This window comes from Macaca mulatta, chromosome 14 (assembly GCF_049350105.2).
Source record: "Macaca mulatta isolate MMU2019108-1 chromosome 14, T2T-MMU8v2.0, whole genome shotgun sequence".
Classification (NCBI taxonomy): domain Eukaryota; kingdom Metazoa; phylum Chordata; class Mammalia; order Primates; family Cercopithecidae; genus Macaca; species Macaca mulatta.
In genome coordinates, this window is record NC_133419.1 from 46,334,566 (window position 1) to 46,346,515 (window position 11,950).

The 11,950-nt window shown below is 39.9% G+C and overlaps 1 protein-coding gene across 2 annotated transcripts; it reads left to right on the forward strand.

Annotated features, from left to right (window-relative positions):
* The first annotated feature begins 404 nt into the window (after positions 1-404).
* Positions 405-6,652, forward strand: MRGPRX2 (MAS related GPR family member X2). Of its 2 annotated transcripts, XM_028832503.2 has the most exons (2): positions 405-503; positions 4,375-6,652. In XM_028832503.2, exon 2 carries the CDS (start codon positions 4,400-4,402, stop codon positions 5,387-5,389), a length of 990 nt encoding a protein of 329 aa, XP_028688336.1. In that variant the 5' UTR covers positions 405-503; positions 4,375-4,399; the 3' UTR covers positions 5,390-6,652. The 2 variants fall into 2 exon arrangements, with proteins under 2 accessions (XP_028688336.1, NP_001035512.1); NM_001040422.1 differs by lacking the exon at positions 405-503 and having other exon boundaries at positions 4,400-5,389.
* Positions 6,653-11,950: the final 5,298 nt, after the last annotated feature.

An 11,950-nucleotide genomic window follows, 5' to 3' on the forward strand; every position in this document is an offset into this window, starting at 1 on the left:
TTTGGGGAATGAGACTTGGAGAGACTTTACATTTCATTTTATACACCTTAGTGTCATTTGAAATAAACCTGATTTTAAAAGATCAAGTGAGCCCCAGGGCCTTGAATGCCAACCAGAAGAGGGCAGACTATTCTTTAGCTATGAAAGCTCATGTTGCTTGATTCATCTGCTTCCTGCAGAGGCTCCTTGTGGGCAACAAAAGACTTCAGGATGGTGATTCCTTGCAGGGAGTGGGGCCAGAGAGGGTAGGGGAGAAACCAAGAGAAGTGATTGGAGTCAGGGCAAATGCTGAGAAACATCTCATGTGGTTTCATGTGTCGTACTCTTATTTTCCAGCACCCTCTGCACAGGAAATCACAGGGTTGTTGAGCGTCTTGATAAGCTTTACTTAGTCATCAGTTTTCACTCCAGCTCCTGCAGGCATCTCCCCATCCTCAGCTGTTTGCCTGTCCCAGGAAAGCACTTCTCAACTCACCAACTCCAGTAGAAAGAAGGGTGTTAAGGTAAGAGTTTGTTCAAGAACCATCTTCTTTCAAAGGCAGTTTTGGTTTTTACCTTGGTCCACATCCTGATTAATTCATCAGGAAAAGGAGACAGGAAGCACCTTTGAGGGAGCTTTGGATGCTGGCAGCTTAGATGGTGGGAGATCCGAATGGGGTCAGGCAGAGATTCGTCCCACTTCTGTTCTATCTACCTATATTCTCCCCTTTTCTTCAACCATTCAAATCTGCAACTATGGAGAGAAAAAATTTGCTAATTTTAATTTAGGGGCAGGGTATGATGAAGGCATTTCTTCCCTAAGCTAAATTGTTATTAATAACCTCAGGTTGCACCGATTTTCTTGTTATTCAAAAGGTTTTTTCTTCATATCTGTCATTGTCTCAGCAGAAAACACACATCACACACTCTAACAGGGTAGTTTAGAAGAGTTTAGTGAAGAGACTGTTTACAAAGGTGTGAATAGGGATTAAGGAAATATTTAAAGAATGTTGAAGCCCTCAAAGGCAAGTGATAGTGGAGGGCTGTTACCATTGCTAGGTGTGAAGTGATAAGGAGAAAGAGAGGTTCTGAGAACTCAGAATGTACTGTAGTGGTAGCTGTAGCTGTAACTGTAACTGTAGCTGCGGCTACAGGAAACGGCCACCAGACAGGCCTATGTCCTTAGGTAGAAGAACACCGCCACTGCCAACTCACAGCCCTTCATGGAGCAGGGAGAGAGCCAGGACATTTTTTAAAAATCACCCTTCAATCTCCTGTCAAGGTGTCCCTTTGGAGCCTGAGTGCCAGGTAGCCCATTGATGAGGCACAGACATGTCTCCTCCCAGGATGCAAAGGCAGGTAGAGAAGGGTGGACATGAGATCCTAACGGCAAATAGGAAAAATCCATTTCTTCCCATAGCCTCTTCTCAGTTTGTATTTCCTGAGACTTTCTCTATTAATGTGATTGAATCAATTTCTCATTCTATCACCTCCCTTTTTTTTTTAATTGTTTGACCTTCCCATCTAGTGTCACTTCTTTGGACTAGTCTCTCACCATCATCATAAATGCCTTGAGAATGGAATGTGGTTGGAAAAAAAGGGATTGGGAATACATAGGTACTCCCAGGTATAAATACACAGGTATAAGTAATTTAAGTTTATGATTTTGGCTTATTTAAAAAGAAACCTATTATAGTGATAATCAAAAAGAATGTTTATTAGATTTGGGCTGATGACTCCAAGACATCAAACATCAAGGCTCCTTCCAATTTCTATTTCCCCATCCCTAAAGAGATACCCTTACCCTTGTGGTCCTACCTGGCTCCCAAACGCAGCAGCATTCCAGCCTGAGAGAAGAGAAAGAAAGAAAGAGTACAGGAGGAGCTGGTTATATCACTTTCTCTCACCTCCCCTTGACCATCACATATGGTTACGTGGTGCCATCAGCATAAAGGGAAGCTGAGAAATGGACTTTTTTCTGATTTAAGACTCAGAATTATTATGTGTGAGAAAAGGAGAATGGCTTTTGGGGCAACTAGCAGTCTCTATAGCCCCTGATTCTCTTTTAGCATCTGTGCTCAAATGGAGATTTTTCTCAAGACTGCCTCACAAATAGTGAATGATGTAGGCATGGAACAGAAATAAACCCAGGACAGGGCCCCAGGAGACTGGAGTTGGTATTGGACCTGCTTTTCACCATGGGATTCAGAAAACGGTTTTGTACACATTAAGCCTGTCTTTCTTTCTTTGTTACAAGAGCATATTACAATCGATGGTCTCCAAGGGACATGTGCTGGAGGCTGGGGATGCAATAGTGAACAACCACAACAAAAATGTTGAGTTTAATGAGGGAGATAAAAGAAAAAACAGACATACACTTAAAAATACAGGTGCAGACTGTGTTCAGTGCCACAAATAAAAAGGCCAACCTGCACTGAGGGACAACAACAGAAGTGGTTTTCCTCCATATCCTCATCTGGCCAACCAGGGCTACAGGAACTAAGACAGCATGTGATGGATGCATTCAGTCCTTGATGCCAATCCTGTACCCCCATGGAGGACTCATTCACTTTCCCCTTTGAGGCCTCCAACCCATGAGAGTTTTCTGCAGTGTGGAGTGATTGACAGCTGTTTTTCTGAAGCAAGAAAGAGCTCTTGCATTCAGTTGCTTATTCTCAGTTGCTTATTTTCAGTTGGCTTCTATTCTCATCTCCTTATTTGATTAATTTATCTTCCTGTTTCTTAAAGTTGCTTAATCTAGGCTTTAAAAAACTGCAATTTTGACATTCCATTTTGGATTTGATATGAGCATTATTTGTTGCTTTTCTCCTTTCTTCATGTGTAGTCGGCACTGAACCCTTGCAATGGGGCTGCAAGGCTGGTTAAGAACAAGCCCTCTGACACAGATCTGTGGGTTCAAATGCAGGCTCTACCACTTGTTTGTGAGACCTGGAGCATAGTACTCAATATATTTGTGCTTTAATCTACTTATCTGTAAAATGGGACTAATAATAGTACTGACTTCTCCGGGCTCTGAAGAGGATTTAAAGAGGCTATACCTGAGGAGCACTCAGCCAGCTGCTATTGTGCACCCCACTGTGAGTAAGGGCTCCTTCCCAAGTGTAATTGACATAGGCAGCTGGCTTTTCCCCCAAAGCCCTGCACAGTGTAAACGTGGTTCTTTTTTCCTAATTTCCCACTCCCTTCCCCAAATGATCCTTTTTCACAAGTGCTTTAATTCGCAAAGAAAGCTCAAAATCATCTGGGGGAAATAATGGGTCCCCCCCCTTACATGTATTCATACCTCAACACCCTCTAGTCACCTCTAGACACTAGACACTCTGAATTGCCGCCTCTCTCTCCTTTTCCCAAACTGCCCCCTTTTCCTCCAAGATACAGAAAAATTCAGATAAACCCTGAATCCTTTCCATAAACTGGAAGTTAAAACTCTTTTGGGTGCTGAGCAAAAGCCATATACTAGCCCTTCCTGGACTGAAGATATGACAGTGGCCATTATTCACTGTCTGTGCAGGCAGAAGCAATCCCTTCAAATACACCAGAGCTTTCCCAGAAGGAAACATGAGGAGTGATGTTTTCTTCATTTCTTTACATGTGTGTTTTTTAGTGACTAATTTCATTTTAAAATGTTGGTGTTCCATTTAGCCCAAATTTTCAACTACTCTTGGCTCCCCATGCATTCATTCATTCATTCATTCATTCATTCATTCATATGTGGTAAAAACTTCTTGACTCTCCACTATGCCTTCACATTGAACTAGGCACTGAGGACACAGAAATGGATAAGAGAAAAATTCTTCCTGTTTTCATAAAGCTGACCCACTGAGCCATTTCTAGCCTGACAGGCCTGGCCATCCTCAGACCTGTCCTAGCAAGAAGTCACATCTCCTTTATGACCCTAAATCATGATCTCCATTCTAACTGTTAATGAACCCCTCTCAGTCATTATGGGTGGCCATGGGTCATGGCCTGGGTCATTTCTTCTGGCCCCTGAGAGGAAATCTGTATGCCAGGATAAAAAGGATGCTGAACTCAGAGTCCTGTCTCTTGCTGTCCCACATATTCTGCCTAGACTTTTCTCCTCCTGCCTCTAGGAGACATGACATGGTGACAGTGAGTGCGGGTGTTTGGGCCTTAGAATATTCCCATATCAGTAGAGGATCTATCTTGTAATAGAAAGAGCCCAGGATTTAGAGTCAGCAAGAAATGAGTTTGAATCCAGGTGCTAGAACTCCCCGGCCTTTAATAAATGACTTAATCTCTTCAAGCCTCTGATTTCCTCTCCTGTAAAACAGGGGAGGTAATTACTACATAACAGGCTGGTCATGACAATCAGTGAACATGCAGCAGGTGTTCAAGTCTTGTTTTTGTTCCCAGGGGCGCCAGTGGAGGTTTTCTGAGCATGGATCCAACCACCCCGGCCTGGGGAACCGAAAGTACAACAATGAATGGAAATGATCAAGCCCTTCCTCTGCTTTGTGGCAAGGAGACCATGATCTCGGTCTTCCTGATCCTCTTCATTGCCCTGGTAGGGCTGGTAGGAAACGCGTTTGTGCTCTGGCTCCTGGGCTTCCGCATGCGCAGAAACGCCTTCTCTGTCTACGTCCTCAGCCTGGCCGGGGCCGACTTCCTCTTCCTCTGCTTCCAGATGACAAGTTGCCTGGCATACCTCATTAACTTCTTCGGTTCCATCTCCATCAATATCCCTAGCTTCTTCACTGTGATGACCTGTGCCTACCTTGCAGGCCTGAGCATGCTAAGCGCCATCAGCACCGAGCGCTGCCTGTCCGTCCTGTGGCCCATCTGGTACCGCTGCCGCCGCCCCAGACACCTGTCAGCGGTCATGTGTGTCCTGCTCTGGGCCCTGTCCCTGCTGCTGAGCATCTTGGAAGGGAAGTTCTGTGGCTTCTTATTTAGTGATGATGACCCTGGTTGGTGTCAGACATTTGATTTCATCACAGCAGCGTGGCTGATGTTTTTATTTGTGGTTCTCTGTGGATCCAGCCTGGCCCTGCTGGTCAGGATCCTCTGTGGCTCCCGGAGTCTGCCACTGACCAGGCTGTACCTGACCATCCTGCTCACCGTGCTGATCTTCCTCCTCTGCGGCCTGCCCTTCGGCATTCAGTGGTTCCTAATATTATGGATCTGGAAGAATTCTGTTGTGTTATTTTGTCATATTCATCCAATTTCAGTTGTCCTGTCGTCTTTTAACAGCAGTGCCAACCCTATCATTTACTTCTTCGTGGGCTCCTTTAGGAAGCAGTGGCGGCTCCGGCAGCCGATCCTCAAGCTGGCTCTCCAGAGGGCTCTGCAGGACACTGCTGAGGTGGATCACAGTGAAGGATGCTTCAGTCAGGGCACCCTGGAGATGTCCAGAAGCAGTCTGGTGTAGAGATGGACAGCCTCTACTTCCACAGATATATGTGGCTTTGAGAGGCAACTTTGCCCCTGTCTGTCTGATTTGCTAAACTTTCTCAGCCCTGATCTTAAAACAGTTAAGATAGTCCTTGTGAGGATTAAGTGAGACTGTGCCTACGAAACAAACACTAAGTGCAGTGTCTATGGAACTGCCTTACTCACTGGCCTCCACCACATCCCCATGAGAGCTTTGCCAACTCTGGGGTCCAGAACTGTTCCCACTTTTAATGAATCCTACCTTTGACAGAAGGCTGAAAGCAATGCAGAAAAGGTCTACATTTCTTTGGTCACTGCACTTGATAGGGACTCAAAGAATGTTATATATTTAATAAGTTTCTTTTTCTCTTCCATACAATTCCTGTCTCAACAAAATTAGAATTAAATTTAAATCTAGCTCCAAAAGAGCAGCTGTCTTTCATTTTGGTAGACCTTAGAATATGCCCCTAGCTTAATAAATCTTTGTTGAATAAATGGCTTAATAAATGAACAAACTGGTTAATTTTTATTTTAAACCTCTGAAAAGTTTTTTTTACCAGATCTGAGTAACTGTCTAAATTTATTGCTTTCACTACTTTTGAATTTTGCAAACATGAAATTAAGTTTTATAATTAGATAAATCAATGTCAACACATATTTAAAGTTTGAGGTAGACTGTCTTCCTGTGGTTTCCTTTCACATGCCATCCCTTAAAATCCCAGCTACACTTCTTCCCATCCCTTCCCCTTTGCCTTCGCCCTAATCCTCCCTCTCCGGGGGCTCTCTAATTCGTCCTGGAAGTTTCCAATGGTCTTATAGACTCTATGTTCTTGGAGGACAGGCTCTATGTCAGATTTACCTTTTATTCCAAAGAGCTCAGAGCATATATTTTATTAATTAAATTGCACATATTTTTAAAAGTTATGTGTTCCACAAAATCAAATACTAATTGTAAATGCTGCATCTTTTAATAAGTTTTTATTATTTTTAATTGAGGTATTATTAAGAGAATGATATGCACAGATCATAAATGTACAGCTTAATGAGTTTTGTTAAATGAATACACCTGTGTGACCCAAACTTTATTCAAGACAAAATATTTTCATTATCTCTGAAAGTTCCCCTGTGCTCCTCCCAGTCATTCCTCCTGCCCCTAGAGGCAACCATTGTTTCTATTTCCATCAACAAGTATTAGTTTTGCCTGACCTTTAACTGTATCTTTTTAGAATCATAATACGTGTATTTTTTGTTTCTGGCTCTTACACTCAACATAATATTTTCAAGATTTACCTATGTTATTGCATCTCATATATCAGTAGTTTGTTCCTTTCATAAAGCTGAGTACTATTTAATTGTGTGAGTGTACTATGGTGTAGCTATTTTCATATTGACAGACACGTGTGATGTTTTATGAATTTTTTGGCTATTTTAAATAAAGCTGCTGTAAGCATTCTTATTCAAGTCTTTTTGTAGATATATGTTTTCATTTCTCTTGTATAGACAACCTGGAATGAAATTGCAGAATGATGGAAAGATGTATGTTTAACTCTATAAGAAATTATCAAGCTATTTTCTAAAATGGTTATACCATTTCACATACTCACCAGCAATGTATGAGAGCTCCAGTTGCTCCACATGCTCCCAACAAACATGGTTTTGCCAGTGCTTGAATTTTAGTCATTGTAATGAGTGTTAAGTAGTATCTAATTGTGTTTTAATTTCCATAATGACTTATTAAATTGAGCATCTTTTATGTGTTTTTAGCTACTCTTTTTTTTGGCAGTGTCTGCTTAAGTTTTGCCTATTTTTATTAAGTATTTGTGTTTTTCATTATTAATTTGTATACATTTTTTCATATGCTGAATGATTTCTTTGGTGGTTATGTGTATTATACTTATCCAGCTGGTGGTTTGCCTATTCATTTTTACATATTTATTTATTTTTAATTAACAATTACATGTATTTATGGGGCACTATGTGATGTTTTGATCTATTTATACCTTGTAGAAAGACTAAATCAAACTAATTAACATATCCATCACCTTACCAACTTATTTGTGTGTGTGTAATGTGAAGGTTAAAAATTTATTCTTTAAACCAAACACTGCATGTTCTCACTTATAAGTGGGAACTGAACAATGAGAATACGTGAATACAGGGAGGTGAAGAACACACACTGGGGTCTGTTGGGGGGTGGAGTGGGGTGGGGGGAGGGAGAGCATTAGGAAAACTAAGTAATGCATGCTGGGCTTAATACCTAGGTGATGGGTTGATAGGTACACAAACCACCATGGCACACATTTATCTATATAACAAACCTGCATATCCTGCACATGTACCCCATAACTTAAAATAAAAATAAAAATAAAATTTAACATCTTTTTTTTTTTTTTTTTTTGAGACATAGTCTCAACTCTGTCACCTAGGCTGGAATGCGGTGGCACAATCTTGGTTCACTGCAACTTCTGCCTCCTGGGTTCAAGTGATTCTCATGCCTCAGCCTCCCAAGTAGCTGGGATTACAGGTGTGCCCTACCATGCCCGGCTAATTTTTAAAAATTTTTAGAGATGGGGTTTCACCTTGTTGACCTGGCTGGTCTTGAACTCCTGGCCTCAAGTGCTCCACCTGCCTCAGCCTCTCAAAGTGCTGGGATTATAGGCATAAGCCACTGCACATGGATGAATCTCTTCTTCTTCTTTAAAAAAGAAAAAAACCTTTTATTTTAGGTTCGGGGGGTACATGTGAAGGTTTGTTACATAGATAAACTCATGTTGTGGGGCTTTATTGTACAGATTATTTCAACACCAAGGTATTAAGCTCAGTATCCAATAGCTATCTTTTCTGATCCTCTCCCTCCTTCCACCCAGTGCCCTCGAGTAGACCCCAGTGTTGTTGTTCCTTTCTTTGTGTTGTGAGTTCTCATCATTTAGCTCCCATTTATAAGTGAGAACATGTGGCATTTGGTTTTCTGTTCCTGAATTAGTTTGCTGAGGATAATAGTCTCCAGCTCCATCCATGTTCCCACAAAAGACATGATCTCATTCTTTTTTATGGTTGAATAGTATTCCATGGTGCATATGTTCCTCATTTTTTAAAACTTTTATTTTAGGTTTGGGGGTACCTGTGAACATTTGGTACATCGGTAAACATGTGTCATGGGGATTTGCTGTATAAATTATTTCATCACCCAGGTATTAAGCCGGGTACCCAATAGTTATCTTTTCTGCTCCCCTCCCACCTCCCACTTCCCATCAAGTAGACCCTGATATCTCTTGTTTTCTTCTTTATGTTCATAAGTTCTCATCATTTAGTTTTCACTTGTAAGTGAGAACATGTGGTATTTGGTTATATGTTCCTGTGTTCATTTGCTAAGGATGATAGCCTCCAGCTTAATTCACGTTCCCACAAAAGACATGACCTCATTCTTTTTATGGCTGCATAGTATTCCATGGTGTATATGTACCACATTTTCTTTATTCAATGTCATTGATGGGCACTTAGGTTGATTCTATGCCTTTGCTGTTGTGAATAGTGCTGCAGTGAACATTTACATGCATGTGTCTTTATGATACAATGCTTTATATTCCCCTGGGTATATACCCAGTAATGGGACTGCTCAGCTGAATGGTAGTTCTGCTTTTAGCTCTTTGAGGAATCACCATATTGCTTTCCACAATGATTGAACTAATTTACATTCCCACCAACAGTGTACAAGTATTTTCATTTCTCTGCAACCTCGCTAGCATTTGTTCTGTTTTGACTTTTTAATAGTAGCCATCCTGACTGGTTTGAGATGGTATCCCATTATGGTTTTGATTTGAATTTCCTTAATGATCAGTGATATTGAGCTTTTTTCATATGTTTGTTGGCAGCATGTATGTCTTCTTTTGAGAAGTATCTGTAAGTGTCCTTTGCCCACTTTTAATGAGGTTATTTCTCTCTTGTAAACTTGTCTAAGTTTTTAACAGAAACTGGATATTAGACCTTTGTCAGATAATTTGCAAATATTGTCTCCCATTTTGTAGGTTGTCTGTTTACTCTGTTAATAGTTTCTTTTCCTGTGCAAAAGCTTAATTAGATTCCATTTGTAAATTGTTGCTTTTGTTGCAATTGCTTTTGGTGTCTTCGTCATGAAATCTTTGCCCATTCCTAGGTCCAGCGTTTTTATAGTTTTGTGTTTTACACTTAAGTCTTTAATTCATCTTGAGTTGATTTTTGTATGTGGTATAAGAAAGGGGTCCAGCTTCAATATTTTGCATATGGCTAGTCAGTAATCCCAGCACCATTCATTGAATAGGAAGTCTTTTCCCCATCACTTGTTTTGGTCAGCTTTGTCAAAGATCAGATGGGTTGTAGATGTATGGCCTTATTTCTGGGCTGTCTATTCTGTTCCATTGGTCTATGTGCTTGTTTTTGTACCAGTATCATGCTGTTTTGGTTACTGTAACCTTGTAGTATAGTTTGAAGTCAGGTAATGTGATTCCTCCAGCTTTGTTCTTTTTGCTTAGGATTGCCTTGGCTATTCTGGCTCTTTTTTGGTTCTACATGAATTTTTAAACAGTTTTTTCTAGTTCTATGAAGAATGTCATTGGTAGTTTGATAAGAATAGCAAAAAATCTATTCTTATAGCAATGTTGAAATACACAATTCATTGTTATCAATTGTGGTGACAATGTAATGCAATGGATCACAAAAACTTATTTCTCCAGTTTAACTGCAACTTTGTACCCTTTGATAATCATCTTCCCTTTTCCATTTCTCTGTCCCTCTCTAGCCTCTACTCTGAGACTGACGTTTTTACATTTCACATGTAAGTGGGATTATACAGTATTTGTTTTTTTTTGGTTTTTTTTGTTTTGTTTTTTGAGATGGAGTCTGGCTCTGTCGTCCACGCTGGAGTGCAGTGGTGCGATCTCCACTCACTGCAAGCTCCACCGCCTCCTGGGTTCACGCCATTCTCCTGCCTCAGCCTCCCTAGAAGCTGGGACTACAGGCGCCCGCCACCATGCCCGGCTAATTTTTTTGTATTTTTGGTAGAGACGGGGTTTCACTGTGTTCTCCAGGATGGTCTCGATCTCCTGTCCTCGTGATCTGCCGGCCTCGGCCTCCTAAAGTGCTAGGATTACAGGCGTGAGCCACTGCGCCTAGCCCAGTATTTATTTTTTTGTGCCTGCCTTATTTCACTTAGGATAATATCCTCCAGTTTCATCTATGTTGTCCAAATGACAAAACTTCTTTCTTTTTAAGGCTGTATAGTATTCCACTGTATATACTACATTTTATTTTTCTATTCCTTCATTAACAAATGCTTAGGTTGCTTTCATATATTAGCTATTGTAAATAATGCTGAAATAAACATGAGGTTGCTGATATCTCTTCAACATATTGATTTCAATTCCTTTGGATATAAACTCAGAAGTGGGATTGCTGGATCATATGGTAATTCCATTTTTAGTATTTTGAGAAACCTCCATTTCATTTTCCGAAATGGTTATACTAATTTACACTCCCACCAACAGTATGCGAGGGTTCTTTTTTCTCCACATACTTGCCAACACTTGTTATGTTTCATCTTTTTTATAATAGCCATTCTAACAGATGTGAGGTGACATCTTATTGCGGTTTTAATTTGCATTTCCCTGATGATCAGAGATGTTGAGCATTTTTAAATATATCTGTTGGCTATTTGTATGTCCTGTTTTGAGAAATGCCTGTTCAGGCCCTTTGCCCATTTTTATAGTTATACATTTTCTTGCCAAGGAGATGTTTGAGTTCCTTATACATTTTGGCTAAGAAGCCCTTATCATATGCATGGTTTGTAAATATTTTTTTTTTCAACATACGATTAACACATAATAATTGTACACATTTATGAGATACAACATCATGTTTCAATACTTAAACAAATTGTGTAATGATCAAATCAGGATAATTGACATATCCATCACCTTAAACACATTTGTGATGAAAACATTCAAAAATGTATCTTCTAGTTATTTTAAAATATACAATACATTATTGTATATACAATACTCTAGTTATCCTACTCTGCAATAGAGAGAGGTTTGCATATATTTGCTTCCATTTCATGGGTTGTCTTTTCACTCTGTTAATTGTTTCCTTTGTTATGCAATAGCTTTTGGTATGATGTAATCTCATTTGTATATTTTTGCTTTTGTTGTCTGTGTTTTTTGGGTCATATCCAATAAATTATTGTCCAGACCAATGTCACGAAACTTTCTCCTATGTTTTCTTCCAGTAGTTTTACAGTGTCAGGTCTTACATTTAAGTCTTTAATCTATTTTAATTTTTGTATGTGGTGAGAGATAAGTGTCTAATTTTATCTTCTGCATGTGGATATCCAGTATTCCCAAACAATTTATTGAAAAGACTATTTTTCCCCATTGTATATTCTTCATACTTTTATTGAAAATCAATTGACTGTGAATACTTGGGTTTATTTCTGGGATTTCTATCCTGTTTCATTGGTTGATGTGTCTATTTTTATGCCAGTACCATGCTGTTTTTATTACAATAGCTTTATAATATATTTTGAAGT